The sequence below is a fragment of the Microcaecilia unicolor genome, chromosome 9, assembly GCF_901765095.1.
Source record: "Microcaecilia unicolor chromosome 9, aMicUni1.1, whole genome shotgun sequence".
Taxonomy (NCBI): domain Eukaryota; kingdom Metazoa; phylum Chordata; class Amphibia; order Gymnophiona; family Siphonopidae; genus Microcaecilia; species Microcaecilia unicolor.
In genome coordinates, this window is record NC_044039.1 from 145,252,208 (window position 1) to 145,274,750 (window position 22,543).

A 22,543-nucleotide genomic window follows, 5' to 3' on the forward strand; every position below is an offset into this window, starting at 1 on the left:
ACTCATATGAGAGTATTAAAGCTTAACCTGTCACGCAATTGCATTACCCCCGGATAAAAGAGTGAACCCCATGAGATCAGACACACAGAGATCATTGAGAGATTGAAACAACCTCTGTATGGAGCAATTTTTGAAGCCCAAGTCAACAGGAACAACTAGAAGCGGGATTAAATACGATAAGGTGAAAAATTCCCCGTCACCCACTGGGGCCAAGATGACTGAAGGGAAACTTGAGAAGCTGGGTGATTTCTCTGAAAAGCAACTTGCGCAGATTACCATGGCGGTTAGCGCAGCACTGAATCCAAGGTTTGACTTGCTAGAACGCCAAATGAGCAGCCTAGAAGCTACCATGGCCGACACGGTGAGGAGAGTGGGTGAAGCGGAAAATAGAATCTCAACGGCTGAAGACATGAGAGTGCAGAATGTTCAAGATGTCACACGTCTGATGGAGCAACTTAAGGCACAGCAAGACAAGATTGAGGACATGGAGAACAGAGCAAGGAGATGTAATCTGCGAATTGTTGGACTGCCTGAAGCAATCCCCGAGAAATCACTAGGGCACCTGTTGGAAAACTGGCTTAAAAAAGAGCTAGCCCTGTCAGACAGCTATGGAGAACTATGTATAGTACGGGCCCACAGGCTTGGTCGATGGCAACAAGGGCAACAAAGACCCAGATTGGTGATAATTAAAGTCCACAATTACCTACACAAGGAGGAAATCATGAGGGGCTTTAGACTGAAAAGGGACACTTTGAGATACGATGGCGCTCCGATAAAAATTTTTCAGGACTATTCTGCTGGAGTACAAGAACAAAGACGCCGGTTTCACCTTCTCTGCACGTCATTGGTTAGCAAGAAAACACGATTCATGCTGATTTACCCGGCTGTTTTGAAGATCCAACATGAAAATCGATGGCGTTCGTTCCACACTGTCACAGAGGCACAACAGTTTATAGACTCCGAACTATATGCACCAGTCGACGCGCCACCATGATCCAATATCCAGAAGAATACAGAATGAGTAGAAGACGTTGCTTTGCTTACAGTTTCCAAACTGTGACGGGGAGGCAACCATGCAAGCTAAGTTGTCTTTAACAAAGAAAATGTAGAGTGAGAGTTGTTATGTTAAAAGTTACAATTGTATTGTTGGCTGTTTGGGAGGTTTTCCCGGTGGAGGAACCAGGATAGATACAATTATATCGCCGAGGGGGAGGGGGGGAACTCCTTATTAAGAGGGGGGGGGGGGGGGAGGGTGGTAAGAGGGGACGAGTCACATAGCGGTTTTACACCATAGGAAGGAGAGGAACTCGAGACAGAGGGAAGGGATTCTCAACATGAGAAGGGCAACGGGTGGGGGGAAGTGGATCTTCAATGGGATTCAACATTCAGGGAGGGAGGGTTCTAGGAGTGCAAAAATCAGGACTCACACTCGGGTCACACAAATGAAAGAAGCACGGGTAAGATGTCTAAGTCAGAATAATGGACCAGAAAAGAAGACACAATATTTACAGCTACTGGGCAAGGGCTGGGACCCAGGGGCTGAAATTTTCTGGTATACTATGATGGAGCTCACATGCTCGGGAGGTATCTCATTGTAAATTAGTCACCTGGAATGTAGGGGGCATTTCATCCCCAATTAAAAGGAAAAAGATTTTAACACATTTAAAGCGTCTCAAGGCAGATATTGCATGCTTACAGGAGACAAAGTTAACAGCTGCAGAGCACGAAAAACTCAAGCAGGACTGGGTAGGCCAGGTGATCTATGCGTCACCAGATGGGCGGAAGGGAGGGGTGGCAATCTGCATTCACCGACAGCTCGCTTGCACGGTAGAGCCAGTTTTGCAAGATCCCAATGGACGATTTATTTTGGTTAAATTGTGGTTGCAGGGGAGAGAATTATATCTGTTAAACGTATATGCTCCCACTCCTCCCGATAGTTCCTTTTTCCCTGAGCTGTCAAGGCGGCTGCTTCCCTATGAAAGTAAACACCTGATAATTACAGGTGATATGAATGTGCTAATGGATCCCAAAATTGACCATTCGGGGGAAGAAAACAAGAGAGTGGAGTACAGGAAAGGGACGCGAGTGTTGAAAGAATTCAGTAATTCTCTCTCTGTGATAGATGTGTGGCGAAATCTACACCCTGATTCAAGAGAATATACCCATCAGTCCAGAGCACATGGGACTTGGGGCAGATTAGATTATATGTTTATCTCACCAGCTTTATTCCAGTGTGTCCGAGATACAAAGATAGAAGAGATATTGATATCTGACCACAGCCCGGTCTGGTTAGAATTGGGTGCACCACACAACTTTCAATTACACAGACAATGGAGATTTCCCAATCACCTAGTAAAGATAAATCTTTCCAAAAATACTTGGCTAAAAAATGGGAAGAGTATGAATCATTTAACAGAGAACATAAATCTGATCCACAATTGTTTTGGTGTACTGGTAAGGCGGTACTCCGGGGGGACCTAATTGCTTATGTAGCGAGTAAACGGAAAAAGAAAGCAGCTAGCCTCTTGCACCTGAACAGGCAACTTCAGAAGGCTAGGCGCCGATATACGGAGCGGCAAACCACAGAAAATAGGGAGGCCTATCTGTCTGTTCAGGCAGCTGTGAACTCACTGTTACATGAAAGAGTGGTAAAAAATAGGACTTTCCTAAAATATAGGTTCCACAGATTTGGAAACAGAGTGGGGAGTATGTTGGCCCGGGTGGCCCGGAAAAGGGGAGGTGGCAGAACTATATCGGTTCTGAAAGACAAGAAGGGCAGCATTACTAATAGTCCGGATAAGATCCTTCAAATACTTCAGGAGCATTTTGCGCAACTATACACCGCTGAACAGCCAATCAGGGAAACACATATAAACGAATTTCTTAGAAAAGCTCAAATGCCAAAACTTGGAGATTCCGATATCGCTTGCTTAGAGGCCCCCATCCTGCCCAAAGAGTTATCTGAAGCTATAAAGGGGTTAAAGTCGTACTCGGCACCAGGGATGGATGGGTACTCCGGGGAATTTTATAAAATGCTGCAACCCCAATTGATACGGCCACTCTTTGAATATCATCAAGCGGTGGTCCAAGAAGGGAGATTCCCATTACATGAAAACACTGCTTGTATATCATTACTGTTGAAACCAGGGAAGGCTGCGGAGGAGCCAGAGTCTTACAGGCCCATATCATTAATTAACGTAGACATTAAGCTTCTGGCGAAGATTTTAGCCGCACGACTCAACAAGTGCATACCCAATGTGATCGAGCCAGCACAGGTGGGATTCCTTCCCAATAGACACTCAGTGTTACATATCCGGAGAGTTCTACTCGCAATGGCAAGATGCCGATCCGGGGGGACTCCCGGAATATTGATAAGTCTAGATGCCACCAAGGCTTTTGACAGGGTAGGGTGGGATTTTCTACTTCATATATTAGATTGGATTGGGATCCCTATTGGAGTAAAACAGGCAATAGAGGCTTTGTACACTGGTATGGAAGCACATGTAACAGCAAACGGGGGGCTCTCGTCAAGATTCCAGATAGGTAGGGGAACAAGGCAGGGCTGCCCCTTGTCACCACTCCTGTTCGATCTAACCCTGGAACCATTGCTACGTCTTTTAAATTATGACCCTAGAATCAGTGGAGTGCAATTGGGAGAACAGGAGGTTCGTGCGCTGGCTTATGCTGACGACGTCCTCCTGGTGCTGACCAATCCACAAGAGTCCTTCCAAGCAGCCCTGACACTGATAGAGGAATATGGGACATTGTCCGGGTTTAGCCTCAATCTCTCCAAGTCCTGCGCGATGTCTATGGACACTGATACTGATTTACGATGGGAAGGGGAAGCTCCTCTTAGGTGGGAGGCAGCGAAAATGAAGTATTTGGGGGTATACATTACCAGTGCTGGAACCTCCATGTATAGGGAGAACATTGCCCCATTGTTGGAGATGACTAAGAGTAAGCTGTTGATGTGGAGGGAGCTACCACTCTCTATTTGGGGTAGAATTGCGTTATTCAACATGGTGGTTGCTCCCAGATGGCTTTATGTCTTTCAACAACTACCACTCTTTCTGAAAAATAGAGATGATAAGCAGTTGCAGCGTTTAATACAAGCATATTTGTGGCAAGGGAAGAAACCCAGAATACCATACAATCAGATAGCGACCCCGAGAGAGGGGGGCGGTATGGGACTTTTAAATATTAAATATTTGGCAATAGCGAGTTCAATGCGGCACATAAATGATTGGTATCGGGGTACATCGGATTTCTCCATTACACCAGTGGAGACCTCGATGTTTAAAGGTACTCACTTTAGTCACTTACTCCACTCTGGAACCCCGTTGCCTACAGCGGTATTCCAGAGACACCCATTACTGAAATCTCTTAGGGAAACTTGGAGGTGGGTGTGTAGACGTCACCGTTTCTCCCCCCGAGTAACCCCCTGGATGTCAATATGTGATAACCCAGCTTTCCCCCCAGGCCAGGGGATCAGTATATTTAGCAAATGGGCAAAAAAGGGGATCATATATCTGGCACATATAGTTACAGAGGAGGGGCGCATACACACGTACCGGGAACTCCAATCCCGGTACGGGATTCCTCCGACTCATCAATTTGCATATTACCAGTTGCATCATTATGTAGCATCCCCAGAATGGACAGACCTCACGGAAGACGTGGTGGAAGTTCTCACAGAAGAGTTTACCTTGGGAGCACAGCTTAAGGTACCACTAAAATTCCACCACCAGCAACTCAAAGATAACACAGAAGAGATAGACTTCAGGCGATTAGCGCAAGAGTGGTCAAAGGACTTAGGGTGTACACTTACTGAGGAAGAATACAGATCATATTTGAAGTCCATATATAGGCAGCGGCTTTCTATCCCGCAAAGGGAGCGGCTATATCGGTGGATGCTTAGAACACATATTTCTCCTCACAGAGCACAAAAAGCGGGGTTTGACACATCAGGGGCATGCCCTAAATGTAATCAGGGTGCGGCCTCTCTTGGTCATATGTTCTGGAACTGTCCCTATATTGGGCGGTTCTGGAGACAGGTCATAGGGGGGATGGCACAAATATGGCACTGTACCCTTGTATGGGAGCCTACAATTTTATTTAATATCTTTAGTTATACCGCAGAGCCCCCAGAAGGATTCAGGGCATTTGCAAAGACAGCAATGTATTTTGGGATAACATCCATATTGCAATTTTGGAGAGCGAAAGAGGGGCCCCCCCTGCAGATATGGCGCTCTCAGTTAGTGAAACAAATGAGAATTGATAGGTGTGGAGTAGCAGACTTGGACAGTGTAGCGGGCCTTAGGTTTAGGGCACAATGGGAGGCACTGTGGGTCACCCTCCCGTCTAGAGCAAGAAGTTTATTGCTGAATTTTTGATTTATACTCGGCTCCACCTCCTATCCTGCATTAAACGGGGAACCTGGTGACGTGACTACAAGTTGTGGGGAGCTCCTTGTTAAGAAGACCCCTGGCCCAGATTCTGACACGCAGATAGGCAACTTGTTTAGATAAGATGTCGTGACCGGCATCACCTCATTTGATATATGCGAGAGACCCAAGCATTACCTATTGTGGAACCTGAGAGAGTCCAGAAGGGAAGGGTAGAGGGAGGGTTTGGTTAGTCAAGAGAAGAGAAGAAATGCACGTTACAGATTGCACGGGCTAAACACTTTGCACATGTTGTCTTGGTATTAAAGAACACAGTGATAAAGCCCAAGAAGAGCTAGTAGACAACCAGAGGGAGGGAGGGAGGGTGGACGGGAGATTATGGGAGAAAAAATAAAGGCAATATTGTAATTTATTATGTTGAATGTATGACACTGGACGATATCCATTGTAATGTAATTTTATTGATAAGCATTTGTTAATTGTACATGTCAACCAATAAACAAGATTTAAACATAAAACTTGGGGTCCATGGGTCAATTTTAGCAGACAATGGAAAAGGTGTCGGTACTCAGTACCCTCAATTACCCCCTCAAAAAAAGCCCTGGTAGATAAATATATTTAATGTATCAAACCCACCATAGATGATGTAGAACATGAACTTTTTAGACCAGTTCATAAGAATTCTAGCACTTAATTGCTTATATACTGCCTGCAATGCCCGAAAACTATCAAAGCAGCATAAACTCAGGTGCAGTAGGTATTTTTCTGTCCCTAGAGGGATGCCAATAATAAATCAGTCTCTCCTCTCCTTATGATTTCTGGTGTAGAATTCCTATTCTGAAATTCAAGCTAAATACAAAAAGCTTACTTCAACTCTACTTTCACAGACTTGTGAGGTTTTGAAAGTTAATACATTTTTTTTTGTTGTTGTTGGATCTTTCGGTATACAAAAAAATATATATGCAACATATGCACACAATTCCTTACCGTCGTTTCAGCACTTCTCTTTTTTCTATTCGGTTAAACAGCTCCTGTTCCCTCTCCTTTTCTGTCATTTGTTCTAGTCGTGCCCTGTCTTCTGCATCTCCCATCAGATCATCACCATAACCATCATGGAACTCCTCACCCTCAGATAAAGAGTCAGAATCAGAGCTGGAGGATGAACTGTTACTGTCAGAATCTGACACTTCACCTGAAAAAGAAAGACGTTCTATCGAAACTAGCAGAGACTGCATCAATTAGCCCAACACAACTTTAGGAAATCAGGCACCAGGCTGAAAAATGGGTTAAAAAAAATTTCACTCTAAAAACACACAAAAAGCATGTTTACATCCATCCTAAAGTATTTTGCTCTCCAAAACGTTGTACTGTACCTGGGATAATGTAAGAAAATATAAAAATCACTGTGCAGCATTGTGATGTACCAAGTGATGCTTCATACTGTCATGCAATAATATGGCCTAAGTGATAGAACTAATTGCTTATCCTTCAAGATGTAGCTTATCACTAAAATCACCATGACTGATTTCTCAGCCTCTCTTTATTGATGTATAAACATTCATGCTACCCAAAGACTGACAGCTACTCAACAATATATTCAGAGATATTAAAGTAGGTTTTAGCAACTAGATATACTTAAAGATAAGTTCTCTCTAAAAGTTGTTCATGCATCATACTATCTCTAAAGACTTACAATCCCATAATCTATGCCTTGCCATGCTCTACTTCAAAGTTTAGCACAAAAATAACATGTGTTAAGTGCAAAATATCCACCCTGCATTTACTGAACAGAGCAGACAACGCAGGGGCACCGCATTACATGGCAGAGCCAACAGTTCAAAGGGCCTGGGCTATCGGCCTAGATATGTAATGCAGCCCCAGAGCAAACTGCGACATCGCAACTGGTTTACGATCCACCTCCCCTCCCTGCACTCTCCAGCATCCAATCCTCCCACACCTAGCACTCTAATACAATTCTCCCCAGCCTCTTATTCCCTCCCACCCACCCACCCCCACCCCGATCACACTCCATACCTGACAACTCCCAGCTTCCAATCCCACCTCCGATCACATCACACAGTATTGCTAAGGGTCACGTTTGCTATTTTGGAATCAGGCTAGACCTGGGCAGCAGCAGAGGAGGACTGTTGCCAACCAGCCCCACTGAAACACCAATCCTGACCCCTCAGGTAATCCAGGGGTTTGGTTATTGACCGGGTTGGGGGGGGGTGAACTGCTCAATGAGTATGGTGTGTGGGGGGCAGAAAGGACTGGAATCTGTGCCACCATACCTCCTGTGACACTGCCAGTACCACAGCTGTACTTACCAGAATTCTTGACAATTGGAACGTGGTAATGACCTGCCTATGTCACATCCAGATCCTGTCCACTCCCACATTACGCAGATAACAGGGATTTCACCGAAGTGGCTGCCTTTTTAAAGCAGTTCACAGTAGCACTGTCTACCACGCTGAAAACCCCGCATTAGCTGCTTAATTCAACTTAATAGAAGGGCCCACTGCTCTTGCACAGTATGAACAGAAAACTATGGATACTCTTGTAGAATGCTCTCTGCTCACCTTCTTCAGGTGCTGAGCTCTCTGCTGAGCTGTCTTTATCTGAGCTGCCTGAAGAGGTGGTTTTGCTTATTTGTTTCTTCATGGCTCCTTTCTTCTCTCCTCCCTTTCCAGTTTTCACTTTCTTCTTGTTTTTGGATCCTCCCACTGTCCACTACAAAGGCAAATCAGAGAGAAGAATGGTGCTACTTAAAACCAATATAAAGAATCCTTTTAGATTAAAATGCAATATATTGGTACTTTATGGAATACATGCTATGAACCTTCGTTGAGCAAGTTTTAGCTCCCCTTTATAACATAAGGTATGGTATACTATTGAAACCAGTACTAAAAGAATGGCAAGAGCTGAAACAAAAAATTGTAGATTTCAAATAAGTAATAAGGAAAATACCTCACACTGGAAAATGAACCGTACCCTTTATCTAGACGAAGAGTTCTGTACTTATCTCAGACAGGACTGGCAGACTTTTGAAACAGAAAATCATGTCAATGAGGTAAGCCCCGGGATTTAATGGGAGGCAGCTAAAGCTGTCCTCCACAAAAAAGTTATAGCCTATTCAGTTGGGGTTCAAAGGATGCGAGAAAGGAATATTCTAGAACTGGCTTGCACTTTATAGGGGGTGAAAAGTGTCTCTTTCTAGGTCAAATAACCACACTAAAGAATATATGTCCCTTCAAAAGAAAATGCAAGATCTCTTAGAGAGCTTTAGATAACAAAATATATAAATATCTGTACACATGGAGAAGTAAAACAGGAAAGCTTTTGGCTTCCCTTATTAGGCATAACATTAGAAATCTTACTGGTAGGATAAGGGGGCTCCCAGGGGGACAAATTAAAAAATGCAATAGAGAGAATGTGTGAAATTCTATGAGAATTTCTAAGGCTCCTGTAATGAGGTAGTCCATGATTATTTTTTTTCATCATTTGAAGCTACCTCAGATTACACCTGGGCAATTACAAATCTTAATGCTTGAGGCAAGAATTTAAATGGGTGATTAACGCGCTAAAACTGACAAAGGACCCCGGGCCTAATGGCTTAGGACCCTTTTTTTTTTTTTTACAAGAGCCTTTCATATAGGTATGTAAGGATATCAGGGACACCCAGGATATGGGCTCTGTACCGAATCACATATTTATTACTATTTAACAGAAACCAGGCAAGGACAGGAAACAGGGTCACATTCCTATTAAAAGATCATAGCCTCATTACTGGCAAGCCAGCCTGGACAAATTCTTCCCCAGTTAATTCACATTGATCAGTTGGTTTTGTTGCTGCTGGCATCAACATTTAAAAAAGAGATAGAGCAGCTTTTAAACTAGGAACAGGGGGAAGGCCGGCAGTCGCACAGGAGCATATGGTTCGGAATAAGGTACCTTGCAAGGATATCGCCCAGACAGGGAAGACAGGGTTTATTGATAGTGAGTATGAAAAAGAGACTGTAGTAGATTCAATGTCCATAAATAAAAATAATAAAAACCAGGCAAAAAATAGCAAATTAGTAATGACAAGTAAACAACATACTGTAATAAAGAATAACAAGCGTAGCTTGAAGTGACTAAATGCAAATGCTAGGAGCCTTAGACATAAGATGGGAGAATTGGAATATATTGCACTGAATGAAGAATTAGACATAGTAGGCATCTCTGAGACCTGGTGGAAGGAGGATAACCAGTGGGACACTGTCATACCGGGGTACAAATTATATCGTAGGGATAGGGTGGACCGGACTGGAGGACGAGTAGCACTGTATGTTAACGAGGGTCTTGGGTCAAATGGATTGGAAATTCTGCGGGAAACGAAAGATCTCTTGGAATCATTGTGGATCAAGATTCCAAGTGTTAAGGGGAAAAGGGCGGTTATAGGGGTGTACTACCGACCGCCCGACCAGGATGAGCAAACGGACACAGTCATGTTAATGGAAATTAGTGAGGCAAATAAAATAAGCAACACAATAATAATGGGTGATTTTAATTACCAATAAACTTCTATTCCAAATATTTTATTAATTTCCAAGAATACAAATAACAGGAAAACAATGATGGAAAAACATAGGAACCAATAAACACAACAGGTGGGAAAGGAAAAAAGAGAAAGGAAAGAAGAGAAAAAAGGAGGGGAAAGCATCCAGGTGTTTAACAAATAAGTCCTTTGTACTGGTTTAAGGTGTGGCCTGAATAGTTTGGAGGTAGTTGTCCAAAATAGACCAAATTTTTTCTTAGATTTATAGAGTGGAGTTTTTTTGTGTGAAGACATATGATTGCTACGGTTCCCTCATTATACCAAAGGCGTGACCTTTAAGGACGTGGTGTATCTGAAATTTCTGAAGTCTTTTTTTCTCCACTTCTTTTTATGATTGGCCTGCCATATATGCCCCCAAACAAATTGTATGCAAGGTAGAATTTTTTTGAAGTTTGTTGATTATTGGTTCTACCTATTCCAGTGATTTTAATTACCCCCATATAGACTGGGTTAATGTAACATTAGGGCACGCTAGGGAGGTAAACTTCCTTGATGAAATAAAGGACAGCATTATGGAGCAGCTGGTACAGTAGCTGACGAGAAGGAAAAATTCTAGACTTAGTCATTTGTGGAGCGCATGATCTGGTACGGGAGGTAACGGTGCGAGGGCCACTTGACAACAGTGCTCATAACATGAACGCCTTTGAAATTTGCTTTCAAAAAGGTAAACGTAGGAAGTCAAATATGTTAGCGTTTAACTTTAAAAAAGGAAGCTATGACAAAATGAGAAGAACAGTTAAAAACAAAAAAAAGAGGAGCGACTGAGAGGGTAAGAAACCTACAACAGGCGTGGATGCTGTTCAAAAACACTGTCCTGGAGGCCCAGGCCAAACATATTCCACGTATCAGAAAAGGAGGACGGAAAACCAAATGACAGCCGGCGTGGTTAAAAAGTGAGGTAAATGAGGCTATTGGAGCTAAAAAGGAAGCCTTCAGAAAATGAAAGAACGAACCGAATGACGAAAATAAGAAGCGGCATGCCAAGTCAGATGCAAAACGCTGATAAGAAAAGCAAAGAGGGATTTTGAAAGAAAGAGTGTTAGAGGCAAAAACTGATAGTACAATTTTTTTTTTTAGATACATTAAAAGCAGGAAACCGGCAAAAGAATCAGTTGGCCTGCTGGATGACAGGGTGTAAAAGGGGCGATCAAGGAAGACAAAAGAAATAGCAGAAAAACTAAATGAGTTCTTTGCTTCGATCTTCACCAAGGAACATTTGGGTGGGATACCGGTGCCGGACACAGTATTCGAAGCTAAAGAGTCGGAAAAACTTAATAAAATATCTGTAAATCTGGAAGACATAATGGAGCAGTTCTGCAAAGAATTGAGGAATCTTGACGTTGTACACTGTAGCCATGATTGGCAATCCCCAACAACTGAGAATAGTCTGAAAGGCTGTTGCACTGAGCTCCCATTCTCCCAGGTCTCGAGTGCGACTGAAAAAGTCCACCTAGACATTCAATGTCCCCACCACATGAGAGGCCGACAGATCCGAGAGATGGAGCTCTACTCAAGACATAAGAAGAGCTGCCTCCTGCTCCAGAAGACGACTTCTCATTCCTCCTTGACAATTGTCTGAAAGAACTCGCACGGGTTTGTGTCTGAGTAGATGACAGAATGCCTCTAGAGCCAGACGAATTGCTCTCATTTCCAAAAGATTGATCAAGTAGGATGTCTCCTCCTGGGACCAAAACTCCTGAGCAATGTGCCCTAGACAGTAAGCGCCCCAGCCCCTGAGACTGGCATCTGTCGTCATTATATCATTGAGCCTGCAAATAGGTGGGAAAATGTGGAGTACAAATGTAATAAATAAATAAATAACCCAATGAGTAGGGTCTAAAGGAACTCCCTTGGTCAGATTTTGTGTCTGACGCCACCAATGGAGACTCCCCCGCTCTCAAGTAATGAGAATTTGTTTGACCATCAGAGAATCTGTCTATGGAGACCAACGGGACAAGAGTGACTTTTGAAGAGGCCTCATATGCACTCTGGCCCAAGAACTTCCTCGATTGTTACTGCCATAGATCCCTAAGACTTGAAGATAATCTCTTGCAGATGGTACTGGCTTGCAAAGAATAGATCGTATCTGATCCTGAAGTTTGACAATTTTGTTCTGAGGCAAAAATACTCAGCCTTGCACAGTGTCGAAGGAAATTCCTAGATAAGTAAGAGTCAGACTGCACCAGGCAACTCTTGAGAGGGTTTACTACCCAATCAAGCCATTGAAGAAATGGCTCCTATGGCTAGCAAATTTCTTAATACGAATTTGCTCTGATCAACTAATCATCCAGGTAACGATGGACCAGAACGTCCTCCTTCCCAAGAGCAGCTGCTACCACCATGATGACCTTTGTAAAGGTACGAAGAGCCATAGCAAGACCAAAAGGAAGAGCTCAAAACTGAAAATGCTGACCCAAAACTGCAAAAACGAAGAAAACTTTGGTGCAAAGGACGAATCAGGATATGAAGATAAGCCTCTGTCAAATCTAAAGCAGTCAGAAACTCTCCTGATCGAACAGCCACAATGACCGAACACAGAATTTCCATACGAAAAATGGTGACCTTGAGCATCCGGTTGACTGCCTTGAGATCTAAAATTGGTCGAAAGGACCCCTCTTTTTTTGGAACTACAAAGTAAATTGAATAGTGACCTGTCCTTACGAACTGAAGGAGGAACAGGACAGACTGCCTGTAAAGCGAGTAGCCTTTTCAGAGTGCCCCTGACCGCTCCTGCCTTTAGACGAGAACAACAAAGGCAGGAAAGCATCTGACAGTGGCTGTGCAAATTCTAAGGCATGCCCGTTGCGAATAACGTTGAGAACTGCTCCACAGTGATGCTATAGTCCCTTAACTGTTAGCCTATGGAACTGTAACAGAGCCTCTATTCTCATCACCCCCCCCCCCCCCCACCCCCAAACAGCCTTCACTCAGTCTCTCTCATATATACCCAAGACTTCAGTCAGGCCCCAATGCTCAAAACTCCGGTGCTGTTCCGTATATCACCATAAAAATATCACCAGAACAGTAAAGAATGCCCTAATGCTTAACACTAATGAGATGTAAATATAGGCACGCTCATAGTGTTGAGCATTAAGAAGTTCGGCGGGAGGACTATGCTTGGTGCAAGCGAAGAAGAGTTCTGTGGTAAGCTCAGCTCCTGTGCGAATGAGCCTGGTAAAACCCAAACGTGAAGCACACATTGGTATCTGTTTCCTGTGTCTAAATATAAGCAGGCAAGCTAAAAATGTTTTTAAAATGCTTAGGCAGCAAAAAGACAGATAATGTGTGTTGTTCACTTTGGGCATTTTTTTTTTTTAATAGTATGGACATTTTAAACTTAGATGCAGGAAAGAGACACCAATGTGTGCTTTAGCTTGGGACTGCTGCATCTCATGACCAGCGCTTAAGGGCTTGCACAGGCTTTCTTCTGCTTCCAAAAGCAATCAAATCTGGAAGATTTAGCAGAAAGATTCATGAGAAAAGCATGAGAATCAAGACAAATCCTCTCTTCCAACAGCCTAATTGCCTGTTCCAACCTGGCATTATTATTTTTGCAGCAATAAGGCTGTTTTGTTTTGGGCACTCTTTTCTGAGCTTTAGGGAGGAATACAAAATGACATCATTAACGTGAGCTTGACTAGATTAGCATGCTACTTGCATTGTTCATCTGCGCACTCATCTGTTCCCGCACACTGGGCTTCTGAACATTCTGCGCAAGTAAATGTGGGGCATTTACTTTTGAACATCGGGGCCTCAGTCTGTCGTTCATTACCTGTCCCCCTCCCCAGTCTCAGTTCCAAGCAACTAAGGTGCTTGAAAAAGTCTGCCACCTGTTCTCCTCATCTTGCTAGTTGCAGAGCTATCTCAGTTAACAGTGTGTTTTCCACGTCCGCAGCGTGATTGAGCTCACTGTAGCTTGAGCCACATGGTGTAGGAAATTTGGCTGGCCTCATGATTTGAAGTCTCACAAGACTTGAAACAGTGAGACTTCAAACTTCATACACCATGCAGCTCAAGCTTATAGAGAGCCCAATTGTGCTGCAGAAGTTGGAGACCTGCTGTTTAAGACAGCTCTGCAAAAGAACAACATTTAAAGGCATGACAAAAGGTGCAAGGGTGCAATTTCTAAACACCATAGCGACCTGGCACCTGGGATTTGTTTGTCCTACCTCAGATGCTCAAATTTGTTCTCAAACTTGCTTGTTGCATTTAGAAGCAGCATTTCCTATCTGTACACTATCTGGTCCGTGTATAGACATACATGCTCTGGTTTATGCTTTTAGCTTTACCAGGACTATATAAAAGAGTGGATGAAGCATGGATAGTTCAATAGATTTCAGCTGTTCAGTTTTTTTTTACCTTATTTCTGGTGGACAAGTGTGCATGACTTAGATGCTCAAGTATCTTATTCTATTCTGATGTGGTATGCAGGGGATTTGCTTAGCCACAGTAAAACATATAAGAGCAGAGACAAACATCTCATTAAAACAGATGACTCTGTCCTTTAACTTCTGATATTTGATAAAAACAAGTCTTAGGCTATGTGGCACAAAATCCCTCCATGCTTAAGGTTCTACTTCATTGTACCATATATGCATGTCACGCATTTTAAGGAGCAAATTTTTTGAAGTACCAGTAGTCAACTAGAATCACTCATGAAGTAAAATTAATTTTCCACAGGCTATTGAAATGTTTTCAAACCTAGTTGGCATTATAGAATAAAATCAGACATATTCTGAAATTCAGCACAAGAAATTTTGCAGGAATACTCGCTACACATCATGAAACAGATTTCTGTAAAGCTGACACACATATATGGCCCAAAAAGGTTAACTGCAAAAATTCACACATGCATTAAATTAGTCACAGTACTTGATACCCACCTCATCACCACTGTCTGATGTCTCAGAATCTGAAGATGCTGAAGGCTTGGTAACAGGCTGTTCTTTCTCCTCAGAGTCACTGCGTTTGCGTTTAGCTAATGACAAAAGCTCCTGGTGGAAAGAAGAGAATTGAGTAATGGGATTTTAGTGCATTATACCGAATGCTAAAATAACCAGGCATCATACTCTACATGACAGCACTGAAGCGAGGATTTTCATAAGGCATACAGAGGCACATCCTCCTTTCTGGCCTCATGGCATGGAGGGAAGTCAATGGTATTGTCACAGAGATTGAACAAGAAGAGAAGAATGGGGATTTTTTTTTTTATTTTTATTTGTACCCCACGCTTTCCCACTCATGGCAGGCTCAATGTGGCTTAGGTACTTATTTGTACCTGGGGCAATGAAGGGTTAAGTGACTTGCCCAGAGTCACAAGGAGCTGCCTGTGCCTGCAGTGGGAATCAAACACAGTTCCCCAGGACCAAAGTCGACCACTCTAACAAGGCCACTCCTCCACTCCACAATATTGCTTAATCCCTGTGCTTGCTGAACAATATTTTTTTAAAAGACAGTACAATCTGATGTGTCATACACAGAATACCATCTACAAATCAATTTCTTCTTTGATTATATTAATTTGTAGGTATATTACAGTCTCGCTTATCCAACTTTTACTGATCCGACCATCTGGCACATAACAACAAATCCCTGGTGACATCACACAGTTTCTTTTTCTGATTTCCAAATCCAGTACCCTACTTTTACCACCATTATGAGCCGGGACCCTGCTTTTGCTGCCTTTGTTTCTGCATTATTTGAGGGGGTTACCCATTGTTTTCCATATAGTCTGACTTTTCATTCATCCGACAATGGGTCAGTCCCATTTAGGTTGGATAATCGAGACTTTACTGTATTTTCAATTTGTTAATTTAGTTCATTGTCTCTAAATCACAATGAACTAAAGGGTACTTGGTGCAGTTTAAAGCATCAGTGTTTCCTCAGACATCTGAAAGCTTACAGGTTGAACAATCTTACAGGAACAAGAGGAGCTGCTACAACCTGCTCCCTTCTCTCACAAACTACTTAATTCTTAGCATTATCAGCTTTTTTATGTTATATTTTTAACTTTTAAACTAACAGGAAAGTTAACACTTGTACAAGAAAATGGACATTCAAGAAACACACAAGAAATTTACCAATAATATTCAAATGTAACTCCATAAGGAACCAAAATTGAGGGGGGGGGGTTGATAAAGGGTAACAGATTTGATATTCTAGCATTCTGTGATACAATCAAAAAAGGTTTACATATATTACTAATAAAGAAAAATGCTTTGATTCCAGTACAAAAACAAGAACATACTTGGCAAGCCTCTTAAAAGTGGGGTACTAGCTCACAAATCTTTGGAAAAATGATGCCAAGTTATTACAAAACTTACACACTAAATTTTAAAAAATCATGCATTACCTAAAAAGTTTTGAAGTTGACCGCATTTTACGAATTACGTTTTTGATATTGTATGAATGCTACAAAACATTTTTTTTAAAGTGCAATTTTCAAGTATATTATGCAACTTTTTTCCAAAATCAGTCTAAAGGTTTAGTGTTTCATTTGCATCCCACAAAAATGTTGGTTATTTGAATGTACATGTGAGTCATGGGCATTAAGAAATAGTGAACATTTTATAGTTACCATACTGCATGAGAGGAAACAGATGATTAACGTGAAAATAGAATATTGACAACAGTTTGACTGTGTTTAGTACTAAAACCCTCAGCAAAAAGTGAACTTAGAAAGGTACTGAACTACACTGGAGTCTGCCGTCTCTTTGAGAGGGGGTCAGGTGACTTTTGGGTATACTGACCACCCAGCCTAGAGCCTGCAGGACTGTCACCACTCTGGCCATGGCAAGACGACTTTCGGTTACTGAATCCGCTCTGATGAGCCAGTCGTCGAGATAAGGGTGGACTCTGATACCCTCTCGCCTGAGACAGGCAGCTACAACCACCATTACCTTGGAAAAGGTACGGGGAGCTGTGGCTAGGCTGAAACGCAAGGCTTGAAACTGGAAATGCTTTCCCAAGACCGCAAAGCGGAGAAACCGCTGGTGTGGAGGCCAGACAGGAATGTGCAAATAAGCTTCTTTTAATTCCAGAGACGTCAGAAACTCTCCTGGCAATGACGGAGCACAGGGTTTCCATGTGGAAATGTCGCACTCTGAGAGCCTTGTTGACTCTCTGTAAGTTGAGGATCGGTCTGAAAGACCCGCCTTTTCGAGGCACGACAAAATTAATGGAATAGCGGCCGCAGCCGCGTTCAGCAGGAGGTACCAGGATCACTGCTCCGAGATGCAGCAAGACTTGTAAGGTCTCCTCTACCGCCGCCCGTTTTACGGCAGTGCCGCATAGGGACTCCACAAACACGTCTCTCACCGGGGCACCAAATTCCAGTCGGTAACCTTCTCTGATTAGGTTCAAGACCCACTGATCTGAAGTAATCTTGGTCCACTCCTCTAGAAAGAGGGAAAGACGTCCTCCTATTGCAGGCAAGGAGGAGTGGACCGGCATCCCATCATTGTGGAGGACGCCCCTGAACTCCTGGCCTTGAACCGACCCCTGTGGAACGTTTATCCAAGCGAAAGGAGTTCCTCTGCTGAAAAAGAGCACGTTGAGAAAACCCAGCAGAGCGCCCCGGGCGATACCTGCGAGCTTCACGGAAGCAAGGTCTGGAAGAGGAGATAAACACAGAACCCTTGGAAGAAGGCCTCGGCCTATCCTCAGGCAACCGCTGGTGTTTAGATTCCCCCAGGTCTTTCACAATCTTCTCCAATTCCTCTCCAAATAACAGGAGGCCCCGAAAGGGTAGCCTCACCAGCCTTTGCTTAGAAGCCATGTCAGCCACCCAATGCCGTAGCCAAAGAAGGCAGCGGGTGGACACCGCCACAGACATCTGTTTAGCCGAAGCTCTGACCAGATCATAAAGGGCGTCAGCCAAAAATGACAGGGCCGACTCCATCCGCAGGGCAACCTCAGAAAGGGGGCCCGCATCATCGGCGGCTGTTCCACCTCCTGCTGTAGTCAGAAAAGATATGCCCGGGCTGCATAGGAACTGCAAATAGACGCCCTCAAGTTCAAAGGACTGCTTCAGCGCGGACTCCAGTCGCCGGTTCTGCATGTCCTTCAAAGTGAGCCCTCCCTCTACTGGGAAGTTGGTCTTTTTTGTCACCGCCGTGACTAATGCATCCACTTTAGGCATCCCCAAAAGGGCCAAGTGCTCCTCACGCAGAGGGTAAAGCTGACCCATAGCCCTGGCCACTTTCAAAGGCCCATCGGGGTCAGACCATTGAGCTGAAATAAGCTCCTGGATGGAGTCATGCACAGGAAAGGCCCGAGTAGGCTGCTTAGTACTCGCCATCCTAAGATTAACAGAGGAGGCGTCGCCTTCAGCAGGATCATCAATCGAGAGGGCCTGCAAGGCGTCAGTAATGAGAGCTGGTAGCTTGTCACGGTGGAAAATCCAGACCGCACTGGGATCATCCAAATCCAGTGGCAAACAGGCACCCTCCTCTGGATCATCCTTCCCTGAGGGCCTGTTGGATCCCTCAGAATTTCCACAGCCCGATCACAGGTGGGGGGGGTTGTTCATTCCCAGCAATATAGGCTGAAGTAATCGCCTCCCTCAACCAGCACGCCACTGTAGCTTTAGAAGTCATTTTTCCTTTTCTCCTACCTGATTGAACGAAAAGATGATCTGACCGACAAAATTCATTAGTGACCTCTAGATAACAGATTAGAACATGCCGAATGTCCAGATACCACAAGGTCCGGAATTCAGCAGGATAGTCCTTCTGGCGAAATGCCGGCAACATCGGCGCCTGGTTCAGATGGAAATGAGACACCACTTCAGGCAAAAAGGACGGCACTGTCCAAATGCAAACTCCTGCTTCCGTAAAGCGGAGAAGAGATCCCTGCATGACAAAGCCTGGATTGCTGAAGCACTAGCCACCAGGAAAACCGTTCTAGTTGTAAGATCTTTCAGTGAAAAGACCCAAAGGTTCGAACAGCGGGCACTGCATCGTCAGCAACACTAGGGTTCAGATTCCAAGATGGTAACACCGGCAAGTATGGCAGTCATAGATGATTCACCCTGCGGAGGAAATCTGACGACGTCCAGGTGAGCAGCCTACGAGGATCCCTGAAAACACACCAGAGCCACTACCTGAACCTTGAGTGTATTGAGGGAGAGTGACTTTTTCCAAGCCTTCCTGCAAAAATGCTAGAATCACAGATACCAAGTCAACAGTGCAAGGATTTCAGCCAAAGAACGCCACTCTTCAAAAATGCGCCAGACTCTAGCGTACGCTGTGGAAGTAGACCATTTCCTGGCCTGCAGCATGGTGACAATAACCAAATTGGGATACACCTTCTTCCTTACACGTTCCCTCTCAAGGACCAGGCCCTCTCTGAGTGGGAAGACGAGGTGGCTGGTCCACCAGCAGTCTGATCAGATCATCATAAGGCAGGACAGAGGTAACTAAACACAATGGACAACACAAGAGCCGGATCACTGAAGACCCATCTCTTTAATAAAGCATACCACAAAGATCAACCAATGTGAATATGCACAACTCGCTTATCTATGTTTAGAACAGTTTCTCAAATATCTGCTTGTATACGATAACTTTATCATCATGCTAACCAATACTCTGTAATATTAAATGTTTATTTACTAACATTGCTTCACTACTCATGATGTATTGTAAGCCACTTTGAGCCTGCAAAGAGGTGGGATAAGGTGGAATACAAATGCAACAAACAAATAAATAAATAAATAAATCCAGATGAGGCAAAGAAAAGAAGGCAAAAGGCCAGAACTGGAACCCAGACAGGACACGGCAAGACTCGGAACTGGATTAAAACGGACTGGGGAGACTGACCAAGATGGCGTCGAGGCCAGACATGCTCTGCTGAGCTCCGGAGAGCTTTTTCTTATATATCTTTTTTTTCCCTGTTTGACTATGCCTAAGAAAAAGGGGAAAGTTAGAGGAGGTTTCTCCTTACGCTCTGCTGACCCTACACTGCGACAGTTACCAATCACAGCATACGAGACGTCGATTACACCAAGGGGCGCTCCATTGACCGGATTAGAGAGGAGTCCTGGCCAGAAAAGTGAAATATCACTTAGCCCCCACAGTCCAAATAGCCAGGTTCTAGAGGCAGAGAGCAGACTGGGAAGTAAACTCGTCAAACCGTCGGAAGTCGCAGCAGAGAGACGAGTTAAGGAGTATTTCCCCCAGGAAATGGCGACGCCTCAAGTGGGTGAATCCCATGAAAATCTGAACCTAACGCCTACCCCTAAAGATTGTGGGCATGAAGAGCTCATTTTAGAGAACAATTCTGCAGCGCTATCAGATACAGAAATGCTGCCTATTCCTGAGACGTTCCTACTACCTTTAGAGAAACCAACGAAGGTAAGGGAAAATTAGGTACTTACCATGATAATTTTCTTTCCTTTAGTCATAGCAGATGAAGCCATTACGTATGGGTTGTGTCCATCAACCAGCAGGGGGAGATAGAGAGCACTCAACTTTTCACAGTGCCTCATGGCCAGCTAACGCCACTGCCTCTTCAGTATTTGAAGCCTCCAAAGCAGTATGGCAAACCGCAATGGGAATAACATGAACTTTCCTCACAGCGAATGATGGCCCCTTAACAAGGGCATGAACTCAAAAAAGGAGGGAATGAATTCATCCTCCTGGAGGGAATAAACTCATCCTCCACTTTGTATAAACGGAGGGAATACTTGCATCCTCCTGGAGGGAATAAACTCGTCCTCCCAAAACATGAACTGGAGGGAATGAACTCATCCTCCTATAACTGTAACAAGAATCCTAAAGGCTGTTTTCCCGACTCCCCAAGGAAGGAATATAACTTCAGGAAACAAGAACAGCACCTGAAATCAGAATCACTGCAATACTGACAATCATACAGAGAGGGCTCATGGCTTCATCTGTTATGACTAAAGGAAAGCAAATTATCATGATAAGAACCTAATTTTCCCTTCCTTGTCATCAAGCAGATGAAGCCATTATGTATGGGATGTAACAAAGCAATCCCTAAATAGGGTGGGAACAAGCCACACCACGCGCTAGCACCTGTGCTCCAAAACGCGCATCCCTCCTGGCAGCCACATCCAGCCTGTAATGTCTGGCAAAAGAGAGCTTAGAAGCCCATGTTGCAGCACTGCAAATCTCATGAAGAGATAGTGCTCCAGTTTCCGCCCAGGAAGAGGAAATTGCTCTTGTGGAATGTGCCTTAAAGGCTTCAGGCGGAGCCTGGCCAGACAGCTGAAAAGATGGCTTCTTTGAGCCAACGGGCAATAGTGGCTTTAGACGCTGAAGACCCTCTGCGATGACCTGCAAACAGCACAAAAAGATGATCAGAGGTCCTGAAAGAATTTGTAATTCGCAGATACTGCAACAGAGTCCTGCGCACATCCAAAAGGTGCAACTGCCCAAATGAATCTGGAAACTCCTCCTCAACAAAGGAGAAAAGAAAAACAGGCTGGTTTAGGTGAAACGCTGAAACCACCTTAGGCATGAAGGAAGGCATGGTACGAACCGCGACCCCTGACTCTGAGAATTGCAGAAAAGGGTCTCTACTGGACAGCGCCTGGAGCTCTGACACCCGTCTCGCCGAGGTAATGGCCACTAAAAAGACGGCCTTTAGTGTCAAATCTTTCTCTGAAGCACGCCGAAGCGGTTCAAAGGGAGCCCCCTGAAGGGCCTTCAATACTAACCCCAAGTTCCAAGCTGGACAAGGTGCCCGCACGGGAGGACGGAGCCGAAGCACCCCTCTAAGAAACCGTGCCACATCTGGATGAGCATCTAAGGACATGCCTTCAACCTTGCCACGCAGGGAGGCCAATGCTGCCACTTGCACCCACAGGGAATTATAGGCCAAGCCTTTGTGTACACCATCCTGCAAAAAGTCCAGAATCGGCGAGACAGGAGCCCGCAACGGAGAAAGCGCTCTTGAAACACACCAGACTTCAAACTGGCGCCAAATCCTGGCATAAGCCACGGAAGTGGAGCGCTTATGGGCCTGCAGGAGAGTGGAAATTACCTTATTTGAGTAGCCTTTGTCTCTCAATTGCGCCCTCTCAATCACCATGCCATAAGACCAAAGCGGCAGGCGTCCTCCATGGCCACCGGACCCTGTGACAACAGGTGCGGAACCAGAGGTAACGGAAAGGGAGCCTCCAACAGCATCTGTCGGAGGTCCGCATACCAAGGCCTCCTGGGCCAATCCGGGGCGATGAGCACCACTTCTCCTGGATGCAGCCGAATCCGCAGGAGCACTCGCCCTATCAAGGGCCAAGGAGGGAAGACATACAGCAAGCCCAGGGGCCAGGGTTGAGCCAAAGCATACAACCCGGCAGAGCGAGGATCCCTCCGTCTGCTGAAGAAGTACGGGACTTTGGCATTGGAATTGGTCGCCATAAGATCCATCACTGGCTTGCCCCATTTGGCACATATCTGCAGAAATACATCGTCTGCTAGTTCCCACTCTGCTGGATCGATCTGATGCCTGCTTAGATAGTCGGCTTGCATGTTGCTCTGACCTGCAATGTGAGCTGCTGACAGGGACTGTAGAT

The 22,543-nt window shown here is 44.5% G+C and overlaps 1 protein-coding gene across 1 annotated transcript in view; it reads right to left on the reverse strand.

Moving 5' to 3' along the window:
• RTF1 (RTF1 homolog, Paf1/RNA polymerase II complex component) overlaps window positions 1–22,543 on the reverse strand; it is a 212,769-nt gene that overhangs the window by 150,293 nt on the left and 39,933 nt on the right. Inside the window, exons 2-4 of the mRNA XM_030214087.1 lie at window positions 14,886–14,996; window positions 7,985–8,135; window positions 6,393–6,597 (exon numbers count right to left, since the gene is read on the reverse strand). Of these exons, the coding sequence (XP_030069947.1) occupies window positions 6,393–6,597; window positions 7,985–8,135; window positions 14,886–14,996 (467 nt within the window). The remainder of the gene's footprint in view (window positions 1–6,392; window positions 6,598–7,984; window positions 8,136–14,885; window positions 14,997–22,543) is intronic.